Source organism: Durio zibethinus, chromosome 3 (assembly GCF_047325235.1).
Source record: "Durio zibethinus cultivar Kanyao isolate XHJ-2024 chromosome 3, ASM4732523v1, whole genome shotgun sequence".
Taxonomy (NCBI): domain Eukaryota; kingdom Viridiplantae; phylum Streptophyta; class Magnoliopsida; order Malvales; family Malvaceae; genus Durio; species Durio zibethinus.
The window spans coordinates 3,993,941-4,012,961 of record NC_143164.1 but is presented as its reverse complement, the minus strand read 5'-3'; the positions used below and the strand labels follow the sequence as shown (position 1 = coordinate 4,012,961).

Sequence of the window (19,021 nt, the reverse complement as noted above, 5' to 3'; positions counted from 1 at the left end):
CAATTTTATACATTGTCTTCCTTTAGTTTGGATGTGTTTCATATTATAAAGTTCTTTTACCTTGTATGTATTTTTAGGATTTAGGTGTTGGAATATTTACACTATACTGAATTTAGCTAATATTAACTGGCCTCAAATAGCGAAAGAGTTTATGTCTTCTCTTGGATTAAATTTTAACCCCTATGTTACTTAAGCATGTTTCCTACACTTCTCTTTCCTTTTTTATTGTAAAAGTATATATGTTAGCTAGTTGAAGCCTGAAGGAATGACACTTCTAGTTAGCGTCATATGGCATATGATCGGTCATAAGTTTATGTGCTTCACCTGGAATAGATAAAACTGGTAATTATGCAATCTTATCAAAGTGTTGATATATTCTTTTGATTGAACATATCTGGCTTTGCTTTTGTAAATTGAGACACACGATTATATGACAGAACTTTATTAAGCAATTATCCGTTTTAACAATATATTGATTGACTTTAACAAAGATATATGAGGTTACATATCTTTAGGATACTTTAAACAGTTGAGTGTTTTGATGAAAGATGTTGACTTAACTTTGAAAGTATCATTATTATGCTAATGTAATATCTTTTCGTTGAAGAAAATTTGGAGCAGATAACTAAAGTTGGTGAGATTGGCTCATCAATTATGCCTCATAAAGTAAACCTTATTGGTCTTTTAACTATTGTTTGCTCTATTTTAATGAATTGTAAATGAATGGATTTATGCACTATTTTCCTTTAGTTTGGATGTGTTTCATATTATAAAGTTCTTTTACCTTGTTTGTGTTTTTAGGATTTAGGTGTTGGAATATCAACAATAAGATGATATGAAAATGTCACTTGATCATGATATATATAATGGTGTGAAATTAGAGGTGATTCAAATTTTTATCTTAATTGATTGATAAGGTTTTCAATTCTTGTTACAGGTGATGGCAACGTCTTCTGATAAATAATTAAATGTTGATAAAGTTGGTCAGGAATATGATTTTGAAATTATTACAGAGTTAGCTGATAAAAATCATGAGTTTTTATAACCATTTATCGGAATGGAGTTTTAATCTTTGGAAGAAGCTTTAGAGTACTATATTAAGTATGCAAAACGTGAAAGATTTGGAATTCATAAGAGCCGTATTACAAAATCTCTAAAAACTTTATTGATTATTGGACAGAAATTTGTTTGTTCAACAGAAGGTTTTCGTAACAAAAAATATCTCAAAAGGGAATATAGAATTCAAGCACCATCAGATGAGACAAGAGTGGGATGCAAAGCCATGATTTATGTGTCCAAGAAAGATAATGACAAATGGTTAATTTCTATATTAATAAAAAATCACACTCATAAGTTTGTTATTCCAAAAAGTGCTCAATTTTTACGTGTTCACAAAAAAAAGACAAGAGTTCAACGAAATTTAATTGATGTACTTGATGATTTAGGAATTCGTTCTAGTAAAATCATGTTAGTTTTAGCTACTGAATCAGGTGGCATGGATACGGTAGGTTTAACTGAGCGTGATATTCAAAATTATTTAAATAATAGAAGGCAGAAACAGCTTGAGAAAGGAGATGTATAGTTAGTGCTAACTTATTTCAAAGAATGTCAGTCGAAGAATCCAGGATTCTTTTATGCAATACAAATGGATGCAGAAGGTCAACTAGCGAATTGCTTTTGGGCTGATTTTAGGTCCAGAATGACATATAAGTATTTTGGTGATGTTGTAGCTTTTGACCCAACTTATCTAATAAATAAGTATAAAATGCCTTTTGTTCCTTTCACTGGAGTTAATCACCATTACCAATCCATTTTATTTGGTTGTGCTTTATTGTGGGATGAGACAAAGGAAACATTTGTTTGGCTATTGAACACTTGGTTAGAAGCAATGTTTGGATATCATCCAAAAACAATCATTACAGATCAAGATGCAGCTATAACTAATGTAGTTGCAAAGGTTTTACCATATCTAAACATCATTTTTGCTTGTGGCATATTGAAAAAAATTTCTTGAGAATTTTAGCCATGTTTACCACAAATTTGATGATTTCAAGAATCAATTTTTTAAATTCATCAATTATGCATTAGTTCCTGATGAGTTTGAATCGGAATGTGCTTAAATAATTGAAAAGTATGGTTTGCAAGAAAATACTTGGCTGAAGAAGTTGTATTCCATTTGAGAAAAATAGATCTTACTTATGTGCGAAACAACTTTTATGCTGAAATGTCTACTACTTAGAGAAGTGAGAGTATGAACAAGTATTTCAAAGATTATGTTAACTCAAGCACTTTGATGAGTAAGTTCGTCATTCAGTATAAAAAAGCCCTTGATGCAAGATACAACAAAAATAGGGAGAAAATTTTCAAAACATTCAATTCTAAGTCAATTTTAAAGACATTTTATCCAATGAAAAAAGAAGCTTTGGAGGTTTACACAAGAAAAATGTTTAGAAAATTTCAAGATAAATTGGTTCATTCTCAGTAGTATGTTACAAAAAAGATCACTGTAAATGAGCAAGTGTTCCGTTACAGAGTGCATGAATTTGACAAAGAGAAGCCTGAATATATTGTGACATTTGTTTCCTTGTCAGCAACTACAACTTGTTCATGTCACATGTTTGAATTTGTAGGCATCCTTTGCAGGCATCAATTGACAATTTTGATTAAAAAAAATGCATTCATTACCTGATCAATATGTTTTAAAATGGTGGACAAGAGATGCTAAAAAAGGAGAAGTAGAAAGCATTTTAGATGAACAACATGATAGTGCTCCAAAGTCTTTAATGATATTGTTTAATAATGTCATTATTCATTCTATGGAGCTTTCAAAAAAAGCTTCAAGATTTCAAAAACATTATGATATGGCAATTGAAGGTTTGCAACGGTTATTTGAAGAGCTCGATGCTTTTAAAATATCTGAGGAGGAGAAAAGTAGTAGTGCTGGTGTTTGAACAAGTGAAAATGTTTTTAAAGATGTTTCAAAAGATCATGAGACTCATTTTTTGAGTTATAATATAACTTTGCATGATCCTTCTCATGTGACTACTAAAGGGTGTCCTCAAACTGTAAGAATGAAAGGGGCTTTGAAACAAAGAAATAATTCAAAAACATGTTCATTCTGTAAACAAAAGGGTCATACAAAGCATATTTGCTTGCTAAAAAATCAATCAAGGTATTGTTTGATGCTTTTAAATTTGGTATAGTTTACCATATTAGCAATTTTTATTTTATTTTTTTACTTTTATTTTTTGAAGGTGTGATTCTAGCCAAGAGATAGTGTCAAATCTCAATACTGCTAAAACTTATTGTTCTATTCAATCAAATGAGGTAATAATAAGTCAATATTATAATATTTTTAGTTACTTTTTTTACTTTGTTCAAACATGTTATTAAAATTAAATTAAATCTATTAATATGTAAATTTGTCTTATTAGAACTATGAATCACTTGAAATATCTTTGTGTATGTAGGATCTAAGTGCGACTCAAAATTGGTATCAAGGACAAATAAATATATCTTTAGAGTCTCACACTACAAATTTTACGATAAAATAATTTACATTTTATATGATTTATCTCCTAAACATTGATAAAATTTTATAGAAATATCTTATTCATGTATTTCTTTTAATATTATTCATGATTATTTCTTTTATTTAATTTTCTTGTAAGATTTGATAACTGCAATGCAACAATTGCCTATTAAGACAACCAAAAGGTTTTAGGCATAGGTCCAGAAGAGGATGCGGACAATGAAAAAATCGACAATCATGCATGTAACCAAATTGTATAACAGAAGAGGACAAAAAAATAAAAAAAATTTTCATTCATTCCTGCTCTATAATTTTTTGTATTTACATTGAATGTTGGCGAAATCCAATCACACACTATAATGCCCTGCATGCTTCAACCCCACTCACCTTTATCAACAACTTTCAGATTTGATAAATTAAATTGCAATAGATTTTGTTTTACCCTGTTATATATACAAATCAGTTATGTTCTCTATATTTACAATCTTATTTTTGCAACATCACCCTCTTTCTTTGAGCTCTGTGCTAGGCAATCCTAGTTGACCATTAACTAGAACTAGTTTTCCATTAAGTCCTGCTTTTCTTGCAGCATCTGCAGCAGTGCTGTCGGTTCTTAATCTCATTATGTCACCATGGGGCCAACATATAGTAACAACCTTCCATAGGACAACATAATCAGGGTTGATACTAGATTTTGCACCACCATCTTGTTTTCCAAAACTTGATTTTGATCGTAGTTGCGCTTCCCATTGGAGCATTGTCCTTAACAAACGCACCTATGTAATTTAAAGTCATAACTTACTCAATACATCTCATTCTAATTAGAGGAGAACTATTAAAAAAAAAAAGTCATTACCCCATCGACACATGTTATGTATCATGCATAATACAAGTAACAAGAAAAAAAAACTTGAGATTTCTTATAGTTTTATTGAAAATTTTTTAAATTAGTTAAATAATTTTTCCATCAATAAAAGGGAACATGTCAGCTTCAATAACCCTTAAATTTAAAAAATTTGAATCATGTCATGTGCCAGCTAAATCGAAGTATTAACCTACCATCTTCGAATGAAAAATATGAACACAAATATGAGGAATCAAATACCTCTAACGAACCTTACTAACAACAATGTCTACCTCTAACGAACCCTACTAGTAGCAATGTCTACTTTAGTAATGGCCTCTAGAAATGTTTAAGATGATTGCAACCATACCTTGCAGTTGATGCTAACTTTAATTGAATTGGAAGCAACATATTCTATACTAGGCCTAGATGCAATAAATTCAATTGGTTTGCCTTAAAAAATGGCAGACATAATAGTCCAATATTCAAATTCTTCTTGATCTGTCAAATCAATTACTTGGATGAAGGTTGGCAAAAGGCATTCAAATTGGTCTTGCTGCAAGGAAATAATATAATGAGGTAAATAAATCTGCCCACTGACTATAATGATTAGTTAAAAGTTGAACATCCAAGATAGGAGATGCTGGAAAAAGCAAAAGCTCGCAGATATGCAGAAGTTCTGAAAAGCTTATTAAATATGTTTACTGTTGAAACATATTAGATACTCACAAGATATGGGATGTGCCATTGATCTTTGTATAATTTCAAAAATGGCAAAGCAGAATCTGGTGAGATGAAGATAAGAGAATTAAAATCAAGTAAAAAAAATTAGAAAATCAAAAGAATGAGGCAGTAAATGCAAAGAGAGGTGACAAATAAGAGAAAAGTTTTAATTTTAATTAATTAACCCTAAATAAATTTATTAATATTTATTTTTAAATGCTTGAAATTTTAAATTTTATTCATTAATGAGTTGTCTTTGTATTATTAATTGACAGTGTATAAAAATGATATACTGTCAGTATATGAAATATTAATCCCCGTTTTGTTTTGATTGTTTACGCCGGCATTAAGTTATATCCAGCACACATAGCGACAAAGGATGTTTGGGGAAAGTTTGGCATCTCCTTCATTGGAATCTTATATTTTTAAATGCTTATATTCAGATCTTGATTGATCTTCTGAGTTTAGTTTGGAACTTGGTCACCGGAGAGCACATACTACACTGGATTATGTAGCAGGTGACAATTGTGTAGGGACTAGGGACATTCGACCCAACCTTTGTTTCGTTAATTTGTTTCATTCACTTTAGTTGTCCTTTTAGAATTTATTATTTCATGCACGAATGAGTATGACAGCTGATCAGAAAAATTTTTTTGGCTATGGTATCAGAAAATCATTGAATAGGAATCATTAATTTTTGTTTCATTCACTTTGATTGTTCTTTTTAGAATTTATTATTATTTTTACTTTAGTATAATAATGTTGTAAAAGTTAAGCTGACATGTACAAATATTTGTTAAAATGAATAGACAACAAAATTTTACGTAAATTTTAATGAGCAGCTACAAACTAACAGAAGGGTTTATGTTGTAAGATCGTAAAGCTATTGGGTTAAAAAGTAAAAGAAGCTTAAGTTACACCAATTAGTATCCTGGGAATATTGGTGGAGGCGGTGATGAGTACTGGAAGCCGAGATTTGGTGGCAGAATGATTTCTTGGTTTGGCGGTGGTTTAAAGAAAACGGGAGTAGGAGCAGGAGAAGGAGATGGGGAAGGTGGAGTTGAGGACTGGATTGCTGGTGGGGGAGGTGGGAAAACCGATGGTGGTGGAGAGTGGATTGGTGGCGGTGATGAACGGATTGGTGGTGGAGGAGGATGCATTGGTGGTGGTGGCGGAGAATGCACTGGTGGAGGTGGTGAATGAACTGGTGGTGGTGGTGAGTAAACAGGAGGTGGTGGAGAACTTACCGGTCGTGGTGGAGGTGGAGAATAGACTGGGGGCGGTGGGGAGTGGATGGGAAGTGGTGGAGATTGTACAGGAGGAGGTGGAGAGAGATGCCTTGTAAAAGGTGATTTTTCATGGGGATTTTTTGATGTTGGTGCCGGGGCCAGAGGCTTTGGTGGTTTTGGAGACTGAACAACTGGTGGCGCTGATTGTTGCGGTGGAGACTGCTGTCTTTCAGTAGGTGTTCCGCCATAAGGATCATTTATTGGTACTTGTGGTGGCGCTGCTATTTTTTGAGGGTTAGGAAGAGGGGTTGGACTTAGTTTTGGAAATGGCTCTGCGGTTGGTTTTGGTTCAGGAGATTGGTCTTTTGGTGGTTGTAATTTTGGTGTTGGTTCTGGTTTTGGTGATTTTGGCTCTGGAGACGATATTGGCTTTGGAAGTTGTTCTTCTGGTGGTTGTAATTTTGGTGTTTGTTCTGCTTTTGGTGGTGTTGGCTCTGGAGATGGTATTGGCTTTGGATTTTGTTCTTCTGGTGTTTGTAGCTTTGGTGTTGATTCTGTTTTGGGCGGTTGCAGCTTTGGAGGTTCAGACGGTTGTTCTTTTGGGGGCTCTGGTTTTTGTGTTGGTTCTGTTTTAGGTGGCTGTGGCTTTGGAGATAGTTTTGGTTCAGGCGGTTGTTCTTTTGGGGGCTTTGGTTTTGGCGTTGCTTCTGTTTTAGGCGGCTGAAGCTTTGGAGATGGTTTTGGTTCAGGCTGTTGTTCTTTTGGGGGTTCTGGTTTTGGTGATGGTGGCAAAGGCTTCTTAGTCGGAGAACCTGAATGATGTGGTGATGTTCCGCCCCCACCACATTTTGACTTACTGCAATCAACTGGTCGGCTTACCACTAGATGACATTCTTTTGCTGACTTCTGCTTAGGCCTATCTGGCAAGCAATTGCTAGTATCGTCCAACACAATGTCCCTTCCCTTTGATGGCTCGCATGATTTAGCCTCTCCATTGAAATAGTTGTATGAAAATGTAAAGTTGTTCAAACTTGGCATGCGGCAAATGTCGTCCGAAACAAAACCAGTCAGCATGTTATGAGCAACGTCAAATTGTTCAACTTTTGCAAGCCCTTTAAATGTCTTTGCCAACACTCCGCTGAAAGAGTTGGAGCCAACGTCCAAAACTGTTACATTCCCAAGCATTCCAATCTCAGATGGCAAGCATCCAGCGAGGTTGTTGTTCTGGAAGATTATCTCGTTCAAGGTGTTGCACATCTTGCCAATGCTGTTTGGAATACAACCTGAGAGCTTGTTGTTGGCAACCACAACGACAGATGCTGGAGAAGACCCCAAAGTTTCGGGAATGCTAGATACAAACCGATTGTTGTTCAAGAACAATGCATCCAACTTCATTTCAAAGAGCTCGGATGGCAATTCTCCTTCAAAATTATTGTACCTTAAATCAAGGAACTTTAGCGAGGGTAATGATATTACAACATCTGGGAAAGGGCCAACAAAACGGTTATTACTAACATCCAATTCATGGAGAAGCCTAAGCTTTGAGAAACTCTTAGGAATGATCCCACAAAATCTGTTAGTGTTTATGTGAAATAGAGCAATATCAGTCAATAGACCCAACTTAACAGGCAAATATCCGGCAATGTCAGCATGGTTAAGATCAATGCCAGCAACAACCTTCAACTTTGGATCGTCAAGCGCCGGTGCGCAGAAAACTCCATTGTAATCGCAAACATTCGGGCCTTCCCAGTTCTGAGTGGTTTTTAGGGGGTCTGAATACAGGGCATGTTTCCACGCTTGGAGTGCAATGTATGCACGCCTAAGCCTGGGATTCTCAAACGTGAGATTAAGCTTCACTCTATTTTCATAATCATCAGTCAAATCACCATTTTTAGGAAGAGCTAAGAGTTGGCGTCGAGTAATGAATGCAACTTCAGAATCGGACAGAGCATAAGAGAATGATGATAAGATCAGAGAACAAAGGAGAAAAGCCAGGAAGCAGCCCGAGGTCTGCATGGTTGCTAGTGCTTTCATGCCCGTCATACCATGGAGCGACCCAAGGCTCCTTAATGGGAAATGCATTAGAAAAGTGGAACAATGGGGATAAATTTTATTGAAAGAAACAACCAGACATGTGTAAGGGCATTTGAGAGGCTCCGCAAAATTCTCTCTTTTGGTTTTTCTTGGTCACCACAAGTTTCTTTTTGATGTTCTATCTTTGCTAGATTCCATAAATATCTGTTATTAATTTTTCAAGGTAATTTGGGCATTCTAATGTTATAGACGGTGACTTTTGTTTTGCCTAAATTTGACCCATGACAACTTATTACATATACTTGAATCTGGTTACTTTATTTTTATCATATTGCTTTTAAAACTTATTAAAACAAAAATGAAAAATAAATACTTGAATACCAACAAATTTTTTTTATCATATCGTTGTAACTATAGTTCTGTACATGCATACATTCATTATTCTAGTTTTATATTATTAAGTATTAATACCAACAAAGTTCATGAAGAAAAAAATATACAAATTAATGGATATAAAACCCATGATTGGAATTTCCTAACAGAGTCAAATCGCAGACCAAACGTAATGGGAGCTGCGGAAACCAGCCCAGTCCACGAAGCCAAAACAGTAGATTCGGTTCAGTACCCCAACTCCGTGGGGAGTGCCAAGCGTGTTCCTATGAACTCTTTAACACTCCAAAACCAAGGCTTGTCCTTTACGACGACTCTCCCTGGACTACTCCTCTCTGGCTCTCTCTCAGCTCTTCAATCTACACAGTTGTTGCCTTGTTCATTTCAATCCCCTTTGGATTCTTCATTGCTTCTACAGAAACAAAGAATTAAAAACAAATGAATCATAAAAGCAAGGCATTTATCTCATAAATACATCAAGCCAGGTCTAGATGAACTGTACTTTCGATCATTAATAACTTTATTTTTCTGGGTTTTATAGTCCATTTGTTACTCTATCTTCTTTGACCTCCTAGGTGAGCCCGTTAAGGTGAGTGATTACATTTAACATTTTATTCTGCTTGCTTTCTTCTTGGTGGGTTTTCCGCTTCTTTTTGAATGGTATTCAGCTTCTTGAGATCTGCAATACTTTTTGGGTTTGATGTGTCGTTAACTCTTTTTATTTTTTATTAATCATCTGAATTTTGGCTGCAGAACCATGTGATTAAGCAAATGGGAGACAAGTATAAGGATTGTAGGAGCTGGGAAGAGGAAATCTTTTGGACCCATTTTCAGTCCATTAATTTCTCTCAATTTCTCCGTGGTGATTTTCTCCAGCGGCTTGTAAGTTCCATCTTGACATTGCCTTTTCTTTTGCCTATCCAGATTCATCTTCTGATCGCTGTATGTTTCCTTAGTTGAAGTGGAACTCTTAAATAATAACGTTGCAGTCTATAGTTCATACCTTGACTTTATCAGGGGATAAACTGACGACCTTTTTTGAGATTCATTTTGTTAGGAAATCAATAGGCACATGCAGCACTCACATACAATATAACAAACTTAAAACAAGAATAAAAATACACAAATATATTTATTTTAGTCTAATTCAAAATGGTCTACTCTAAACCCGATTTACTAACAAATAAATCTTTACAAGACTTTAGGAATAAGAAAAATCACCCAGAAATTACTTACTCAAAACTTAACCCAAAAATCAATTACACAATTTTAATAGTCTATTAACTTAGTTATTCTTTTGGTGTCTATCTGTGATTATCAAACTAAAACCAAAGTATCGGTGAAACCTTTTATAATTTTATTGAACTCCTAATATGGGATACAAGACAATCTCAAATTCTTATAACTTTACTTTTAACTTTCGACGGGATTATGAGATTTAAGCCAAACCACAACAAGTCCTCCTTATAAAATCACATTATCATTCTTGTACACTTTCAACCAATCATTATTATCATAGTATGTGTACTCCTAATAAGCTAACTCACCGAAAGCAATCAAATTATAGCTATAACTTGGTACATACCTTACACGATGAAGCATTTTAACAACACCATTATGAGATCTAAGGCGAACACTCCCAATATCTTAAATCTACACCTTTTCACAGTTGGCAACCATAATATCCCCATAATCTCTTAATCTCTTAGCTAACGACTTCAAAGCATAAATACCCTTAACTTTATCTTACAAACTCTTCGGAGTACTCTAAGTTGAGACACTATACTTTATCTTTGGAGCTAGCGTCAATCTAATAATACTAATAGCTTTCTTTTGAAGTCTATTACAATTACTGTTAAACATTACCTCAGGCTTATTACTCTCTAATAACTGATCTAATCTTTGTTGTATTAAGAGATCTTGAATTGTATTGTGCCATAAAATAAAATTACTCTTTCTATCAAATAAAGAAATCTCAAACTTGGACATGGTCATATTAGACATACCTTTTTCATATATCTTAAAATATTGGGAAATCAACGCGCAAGACCCATACATAAAATAGTAAACTCAAAACAAAAATATATATTTGTTTTGATCTAACTCAAAATGACCTACTCAAAACCCAAAATTGTGAGACTTTTGAATTAAAAAAATCACCAAAACTTTTTATTCAAAAATTAACCCAAAACTCAATTACACCTTTTTAATAACTTACTCACTTAACTATTTTATTGGTGTCTAACTGTCAGTGATTATTAAACTAAAATAAAAAAATCTTATTTATGAGGGTGAAATCTGTTATAACTTTACTAAACTCTCAATGTGAGATATAAGTAAAACTCAAACTTTTATAACTTCACTTAACTTTCGATGTGGGATCATAAAATTTAAGGTAAACCCCAATATATTTTGGGCTTTTTTCTCTAGCAATCAAGCTGCAAATTTGAAGGGAGAAAGAGTGATCTTGTCATCATGTTCCAAGTCTGCATGTCTATCCTCTTTCTCCTATTACACTTATGGCATTTTAGATTTTGGTGTAGGAGACATGGGGTATTAGGCAGGCTTTTGGCTTTTGGCATTTGCATTTTACCTTTCTTTGGTTGTTCTTTGCTAGAAAATTCAGGAATTTTGGAGATCCAGGAGTTGCTGAGCCTTTGTTGATATTTCTTTTACTTTGATAGTGGATAATTTAAAATTTCTAATATTGAGCTTTGCATTGCGTTTTAATGATGTATGAAACTGCAGGAAGTACCCGAAAAGTTTACTAAGAATATCAAGAAAAAGCTTCCGGAAACTGTGACCCTTAAAGGTCCCGGCGGAATCATCTGGGATGTAGGCGTGACCGAAGATGATGATGCCTTGTTCTTTGATCGTGGATGGAAAAATTTTGTAAAAGACCATTCTTTGGTAGAGAATGACTTTTTGATCTTCAAGTTCAATGGAGTGTCAAATTTTGATGTTTTGATGTTTGATGGCCGGAGCTTGTGTGAGAAGGCATCTTCTTATTTTGTGAGGAAGTGTGGGCATACAGAATTTGACAGCGGATATCAAACAGAAAGAAAGATGAATAAAAATCCTGATGAAATTGTGTACAACTCTTCACAATGTGGACTTGAAAGTAGACCAGAAAAATCTCCTAAAAATGACATTGACATGAGGCCACCAAGAGAACCTATCAACTCGGCTGCTACTAATAAGAAGATGCGGAATGTGGGTTCTTCTACTAGGTCCATCCATGCTAGGGAGAGCCTTGGAGGCAAAGAACTTTCTTCTTTTTCTGGAGAAGTGAAGGTCGAAACTGGTAAGAGCACTTCTAAAACTTTTTCTATGCATAAAACCTGCTTTTCATGGTAGGTTTAACATTTGATATAAGTTTGTTGACACCTGCCTCCTACTTTTTATTGTTGACACTGCAATATTATGGTCCTTGCAATGATTTTGGGAACTTCTTGGTGATTTCTTGGATATTCAATTGTTGTGCCTTGTTGTCGGACCCACTTTTGGAATGTGTTTTCTGCTTAATGACTAAAACCAAAATGTAGTATATTGCCTTGCTGGAGACTGAAATTAGGTGACTGATGATTGTACTCTCTTTTCCACCCTAATTTCCAAATGATTCAGAGTTTGAACATACATCCATGGATGGAGATGTCTTTTTCCCTCAGCATGCATCTTGTAAAAGGCCTGCGACTCAAGTTGAGAAAACAAATGTCTTGTTAATGGCACAGGAAGCATTAGCCGAAGAGGGTTTTATGGTACTTATGAAGCCCACACATGTAGAGAGACGGTTTTATATGGTAAGCTTCTTCCTTGAACTTGATCGAACTTTTGGTTTCATTGTGCTTTCCTTTTTTCAATGACTGTCTTTTACTTCTTTTATTCATCCTATATATTGACATAAGCAAAAAGTTTCATAGTTTTGTACATAACATATGCCTTGTTTCTCCATTTAAAAAAGATGATGGTGTTTATATCTTGTATTTTCGGGTCCATGCAGTCAATCCCTGCTGCATGGGTGGCTAAACATCTCTCAAAAGAAAATGCAGATGTGATTCTACGAATTAACAAGCGTACATGGAGGACCAGATTTAACTATCACAGAAGTCGTAATTGTGGAGGGCTTTCTGGTGGTTGGAGGAATTTTGTGAATGACAACGACTTACAAGAACATGATGTGTGTGTATTTGAGCCTGCCAATATTGGAAGAAAACCAATCATCCTGGATGTTACCATCTTCCACGTTCTGGAAGCAGCAGTTCCTCTGACCCAACTACACCCTGCCTCGTCCTAAATCTTGTCCAATAATTCTTGGAGACAATTACATCGTAGAATCTGCCAGAAGTGAATTTGCAATAACTGTTTAATATGTTGTTAAGTTGTAGTTTTAGACTACTGCCTACTGGAAACTCGATCAGATTGTAATTATACATGTTCAGGTGGTTAATGTTCCGTCACTTGTCTCTTCCAATTTCTCTGAGCTTTGTTGATAGAGTGCTTTCATTATCAACCATATTGCTGTTTAGCAAACCTCTTCTCTTTCACTTTGACATGCGCAACTAAGCTAACTATTCTTACATGTATTTATACCGCCATTGAGGAGCCTGTTTTACCCCTATTGTTGCTTCTTTACAATTTTATCCCAATCTATGACAAAGTGACAGAAACTCGGTAGTTTCTCGTAAACGATTAGAAAAGGCCCAATCTCAATATGCCACAGTTTGAATGTTTGATATTTTCTACCATCAAAGGGCCCATCTCCTCATCTCAATAATTCACGCAACCTTATCTGAAATCACGACTTTCCCGTCATACGGCACTGAGTTTTGTTTCATCTCCTCTATCTGCAAAATCCTGCACTGATCGAACTAATAGGTAATCCCAAACCCCTCCATTTCGTTTCTTTTGTTTCATTTTATTTCTCGAATGCCTTAAGGTCTTTGTTAAGTGAATTCTTTTGGCATGCCAAAATGCTGTATCTTCTTGATCTCAAGCTCGGTGGACGTGGCGACAACTTCAGCTGTCCTTGCTCCTACAATAGTCACTGGCGCAGTGGTGAGTTGTGGCAGCAAAACCCGACCAAGAACACCCAAAGTGGTGCACATTGGAGGAATGAATTCCTATATTGGTCTCAAAGCAAACAACAATGTGATTTCCCTTGGGCTGCCGGTGTGCACTTACCAGTGCTTTGCTAATGTTGCCAGCTCCTTGAAGGCCCATGACAAAGGATGAAAAGGGTGGGGAGCCCTATCCTCTACATGCAATGCAGCAGCAGAGATTTTCAGGATTGCAGCTATCATGAACGGGCATATTCTGATTGGGGTTGCAGTTGGCTTTGTTCTTTTGTGTATCGAAGCATCTCTGGAGGAATCTGAGCAGCAAGCACTTTTGTTCTAGTATTTGTCTTGCTTCAGAGACAAAAACATGTTTTTTCCTTTTGTGTAATGTTAACGTGAATACTTTTGGTTGTATAATCAAAACATTCCAGAGATCATTTAAAAGTTTTAATAACTTGCAATAGAGTTAATCAAATCCTAAAATAGAAGCCTTTTATCAAGTAGAGATGCATCGAGCTTGTTCAGTAAATGCAAGCCGAAATTTTCCCCTGTAAACAGAACATGCATTGCATTTAGTTTGATTGATGAATTCTCCACTTGACCTTAAAGATAATAATAATAATATGCAAAGGTTCTTGAAGAGAAGGTATGGAACAATAATGCTACCAAATTCTACATTTAAAATCATTTCACTACTTTTTCTGGAGATACAATATTTGAGTTTTGTGCCTTGGGCAAAATTCTATGGATTAATGTTAGACAGTTCCAACAATGATAAAACTTTTAAACTACATCGAAGATAATTGAAATTTAAAGCAGACAACGGAGTGGCATTGGGAAAAATTTAGTAAAGAATCTCACGAAGTGGAATTGACAGTATCTCATCAATCATCAGGTGGAGGGTGTAACTGTGCCGCTCATGCAAAGGGACTTTGGCAATTGGCATGAAGAAAACAATTGCCAACTAATGAAAGCCATTATCAGAGATATGGACAATTCAAAGCCCACCACCCTTGCAAAGTGCCATCCCAATCCTCACCCCAGATAACTGCCGAAATTTAGCCAAGGAAAAAGGTTTTCATTCAGTATTTTCATTGTGGTCAAGCAGAAAGAATGAGAAAATTGTGGGCAGATGCAGTGACAAGTTAAAACAGGACTTGTAACGGATGGCATGGTTGCAAAAATTCCAGCACATGCATATATTATAGGGAATTGGGGATCAAAGTCTTGGGCTTGTTCTTCCAAAGCCACATCAAAGATCCCAATGTTGCAAGAGATATACTAAACACCTGAATTGAGAAAAGGATAGGGATGTCTATAAGGAGAGAGAAATTCTACTTTCGCTTTTGATTAGACTAACACATAATTCTAAAATGTTGCTGTCGCACAATCATTATTCTGATATATCAACACCTTTGCAAATAAACTACTTTACAGAATCAAGAATGCCCAACAAGGAAGTTTGAAAAAAAAATGTCCCAACCATTGAAGAAATAAACATTCCAAATTAGCATTTGCTTCCAGGCCTCGCAGAATGTAATCCCAAGTGAATTCTAGTCCTTTAGCTACCTCCCAAAGGGGTGCCAATCTATGTAGAACCGAATCAGCAAAAGCCCATCCTATCAACATGGAAAGAAAGAAGCCATAGTGCTGATGTTAGGAAGTGAAAAGAACCATGAAAAATACGCTAGATGAAGCTCATCCCCACGTCTATTATGTATATTATTACTAATGTTTATCCTCAATGGTTTACTAACTGTTAACATCAGGCCAATACTAGCATCAAACATCACTAAAAATAGTACCAGAAATCCTGCTCCAAATTGAGGTATTCCTCTACAAGTACTTCAAAATGGAAAACTGAGTGATTTCAACCTTCTTGAACTGAATTTAGTCTGAACATTCATTCTATTAACACTATGATATTTATTTTATTTGTAACAAAGATCAAGCCTTGCTCCTAGTAATTCAACTCATCAATAATTTAGATGATATGATGAATGGTGATAGTTTTAAGGGTCAAAAACCACAAACGCAAAATGAGGCACTCTTCTTTTAAAAAAAAAAAAATTATTTGGAGGGGGGGCATTTGGAAGGGGACAAAGCTGACTTCAACTTAAATGTTTGAGTCAATCTCACTTACCAAGTCCAACAGCTTGAAATTTATGATTTTGAGAGATGTTCCTGTAAGTCAACTGTGTTAAGGTAAACTAAAGTCCAGCAACATCTATAAAACCAATCAGTGCTTTCAAAAGTTCCTGAAAATGCATAAGCGACATGATTGTTATAAGTTGCAAATACAGACTGTTCCTAAAGACTAATGGCAAAATCACAAGCAACATCCCTAACATACCCCTTATGCAACTATAGACAACAAAGTGGCAAAAATTTTCACATTAATTTCTATCTAATTTTAACATCTGTCTATCTTCAACTGAACCACAAAAAAAGATCAAATCAGAATTTGTAAACATGTATAATTAAGGCGATATTAGCATTCATCCATGTAGATTCCAATTTCAGAACAAAAAAATGGAAAATACCTCGTATTGATCAAAGATATCATTCTCAGAAACCTTCAAAAACGTTGCCAGGCAAACAAGCTGCCACCATATAAAATCAAAACAAACCAAATTAACTATCCAAAATGCGACTCAAAAAGACATTAGATTAAAGTTTAGCACGTAATTTTAGAAGTGGTAATAACCTTCACAAAAGCTGTTCCGAGATAAACAAGGGAAGCTTTAACAGAGGTACCAAGAGTATCATACTCAGATCTGCATAAACATAAATTTACATAAATAGACTGATTTATACATTAAAAATACTATAATTTAGTAGAAAATAACACCTTTCCTGAACATTTTTTTCTAAAACAACATCAAATTAGGTCCATATTATAGCTTTTGAACATTTTAATCGAACGTTTTTAACATTTGTTTAAAAGATCTTAGCTCGATCTTTCGATCGAGACATTTTCCTTTTTCGGTTTTGAACGAACAAATCGACGTGTGAGATTTAACTAAACGAAGACATTAAAAAGAAAAAGATTCTAATCGATTAGTAGATCATAAAATTACATGAAAATGAGGTGTACAATCGAGCAAAAGGGGGTGGCGGACGTACGAGGGAATGGCGGAGTAGTAGACGGCGTGAGGACCGAAGGTCAGAATTGCACAATTGAAGAAGTGAAACAGCGTCTTTTCTTTTCTTTTTTTATTTTCCAAGTTTCAATCTGATCACTACTCTAGAAACAAGCGATGATTTGTTCGTCTCCTGAACAAATTTCTTGCATGGATTCCAATTCTGGACTCGGCTCAGCTTGACGACAGCGGGAAATCTGTATTGGGCCGGGAACGACCCGTTACATTTTGGGCCAGATTTACCTTGAGAAGAGCTATTCCAAAATCGACTTGGACTCTTCTAACCTTGACAGCTTTTTGGCTGGTTGTAAGTGAAAATAAAAATATCAATATGTGATTGGTTCAATCGATTAAGTTTATCTTTATCGACGAAAAGATCTTAGGTTCAAGTGTCACCGGTGGTTACTTATTGAGATCATATCGAATGAACAACCTGTAACTACTTGTCTTAAGTTGTCAAGCATATCTTATCATAATCTGAAACGATTGAATAATTTATTTACCTTCGAATTTTTTTTATAAAAAAAAAAAAGCAAATTAATGTGACAATTGGACAAAGACTTATATATTAGAGTTACTATTTGATAAATTATTAGTGTAAAATTTTAATTTAATAAATGATTTTTAAAATTGGTATATATTTCATTTTTATTTTTAATTATTTTTTTATATTTTAAAATATATTTTAAAAATTATATATTACCCTCTTAATCTTATTTGTAAAATAATTTTTTTATATATTAAACCAAATAAATTAGTACATTCTTCAAAGTCTAACAATCACCTAAAATTGACATAAAATAAATCATAATATATATGTTGAGAAAGATTACAAAAAATTAATGATTGTTAATGACCTTTCCCATTGCCAAAATTAATTTTTTCACCTATACTTCATTTAGAAAGCTGTCATCTCTCTGTTTGAGCCATTTTAATTTGATACTGTGATCCTTTCTTCATGACCTCATTTGGCATTTTTGGTTTCTAGATTTCCACAATATTATTTGAGGCTCAATTTCCAAGGATACACTTGGATTTAATCTGCTTAATGGGTTAATCAAACAGTCTAATCTTTCTAATTTTCATTTTAGAACTTGTCTGGTTTTTTTTTTTTTTTTCTCTCAAGTCACACCAAATAGGAAAAAGATCAAACTCCAATACTCTTGAAACTGACCACATCCCAAATTAAAGCCTCTCTAAGTATATAGAAACAAAATTATAACATATAGTATATATTTTATTATTCATTCTGCCTTTTTAGTGGCAGATAGGATAAGGAATTGAGGGTAAAGCACAAATATGTTGCCAATCAAGAAAGCTAACCATTATCTAATCACAACTAATCTTTCATATATCATCCACGTAAAAATTTTGAATTTAAATTTAATTGATAATTATTTATTAAAATTAATTTAAATATACGAATTTTAACTACTTAGTAAAGGTTTTTATATTTTAATTTGATATGAGAATTGAGTAATTTCTTTACTCTTACATTTCTTTCAAAAAAAAAAAAAAAACTAATATTTCATGTCATGTTCATATGACAATTTTACAAAGGTAATGTGTCTTAAGGAATACAGAAACGATGCAATCATCTAAATAAATTGTTTTATTTTTTAATGGAATTTAGAATAATCAAAGCTTCAAAAAACTAATAATTTTGGTACGTCATGAGGATGTTTTTATTCCTTCATGAGTGGGAAATAGATAGAATTTTAATTAGTTTGATGTTGACATTGTCAGTTTTAGTTTTCTTACATTCTATTAAAGAGGAGTTTGACAATTTACAAGGAAAAAAGAGCATTCTTTCTGGCAATGTTAGAAAGAGTCAGAACAAGGAAGAAAAAAGGTGAAAAAGGTCTGAAGGTGAGAAAAAAAAAAAAAAAAAGAACAGAAGCATTTTTTTTGCACCCGAAATATGAAAGAATAATGTGTAAATGTGGTCCAAAAGAATCATGACAACTATGGGAAGAAAAAGAGAATACGGAGGACAGTGTCACGAGAATGTTGACAAGGTACCCCCGGAAACACAATAGGGAAAGAAATTTTATTACTCCATTGAATTT

At 34.3% G+C, this 19,021-nt stretch overlaps 2 protein-coding genes and 2 pseudogenes across 4 annotated transcripts; 2 read left to right on the top strand and 2 right to left on the bottom strand.

Moving 5' to 3' along the window:
* Positions 1-5,905: 5,905 nt before the first annotated feature.
* Positions 5,906-8,639, bottom strand: LOC111301009 (pollen-specific leucine-rich repeat extensin-like protein 4 pseudogene; annotated as a pseudogene). The gene has a single exon (XR_016340799.1). The product of XR_016340799.1 is annotated as a pollen-specific leucine-rich repeat extensin-like protein 4 pseudogene (transcript).
* A 277-nt stretch (positions 8,640-8,916) lies between these two features.
* Positions 8,917-13,223, top strand: LOC111315398 (B3 domain-containing protein REM16-like). 2 transcript variants are annotated; one of them, XM_089758150.1, is made up of 5 exons: positions 8,917-9,237; positions 9,506-9,634; positions 11,501-12,056; positions 12,377-12,552; positions 12,753-13,223. In XM_089758150.1, the coding sequence occupies exons 2-5, from the start codon at positions 9,524-9,526 to the stop codon at positions 13,044-13,046; spliced, it is 1,137 nt and encodes a 378-aa protein (XP_089614276.1). In that variant the 5' UTR covers positions 8,917-9,237; positions 9,506-9,523; the 3' UTR covers positions 13,047-13,223. The 2 variants fall into 2 exon arrangements, with proteins under 2 accessions (XP_089614276.1, XP_022772855.2); XM_022917120.2 differs by having other exon boundaries at positions 8,918-9,341.
* A 410-nt stretch (positions 13,224-13,633) lies between these two features.
* Positions 13,634-14,263, top strand: LOC111315473 (uncharacterized; annotated as a pseudogene).
* Positions 14,264-15,131: 868 nt separating this feature from the next.
* On the bottom strand, positions 15,132-17,416 carry LOC111299527 (uncharacterized). The gene is made up of 7 exons (XM_089757712.1): positions 17,349-17,416; positions 17,196-17,253; positions 16,936-17,036; positions 16,517-16,586; positions 16,353-16,412; positions 15,953-16,067; positions 15,132-15,428 (listed from the first exon to the last, which is right to left on the bottom strand). The coding sequence occupies exons 1-6, from the start codon at positions 17,414-17,416 to the stop codon at positions 16,020-16,022; spliced, it is 405 nt and encodes a 134-aa protein (XP_089613838.1). The 3' UTR covers positions 15,132-15,428; positions 15,953-16,019.
* Positions 17,417-19,021: the final 1,605 nt, after the last annotated feature.

Excerpts from the sequence above, each read along its gene's own strand:
- LOC111315398 (XM_089758150.1), top strand. The coding sequence starts at position 9,524 with ATGGGAGACAAGTATAAGGATTGTAGGAGCTGGGAAGAGGAAATCTTT. Across the intron at positions 9,635-11,500 it reads GTGATTTTCTCCAGCGGCTT|GAAGTACCCGAAAAGTTTAC; the intron begins GTAAGTTCCATC and ends ATGAAACTGCAG. Across the intron at positions 12,553-12,752 it reads TAGAGAGACGGTTTTATATG|TCAATCCCTGCTGCATGGGT; the intron begins GTAAGCTTCTTC and ends GGGTCCATGCAG.
- LOC111299527 (XM_089757712.1), bottom strand. The coding sequence starts at position 17,416 with ATGCTTGACAACTTAAGACAAGTAGTTACAGGTTGTTCATTCGATATG. Across the intron at positions 17,037-17,195 it reads TTGGAATAGCTCTTCTCAAG|TTGGAAAATAAAAAAAGAAA; the intron begins GTAAATCTGGCC and ends TCAGATTGAAAC. Across the intron at positions 16,413-16,516 it reads TCGGAACAGCTTTTGTGAAG|CTTGTTTGCCTGGCAACGTT; the intron begins GTTATTACCACT and ends ATATGGTGGCAG.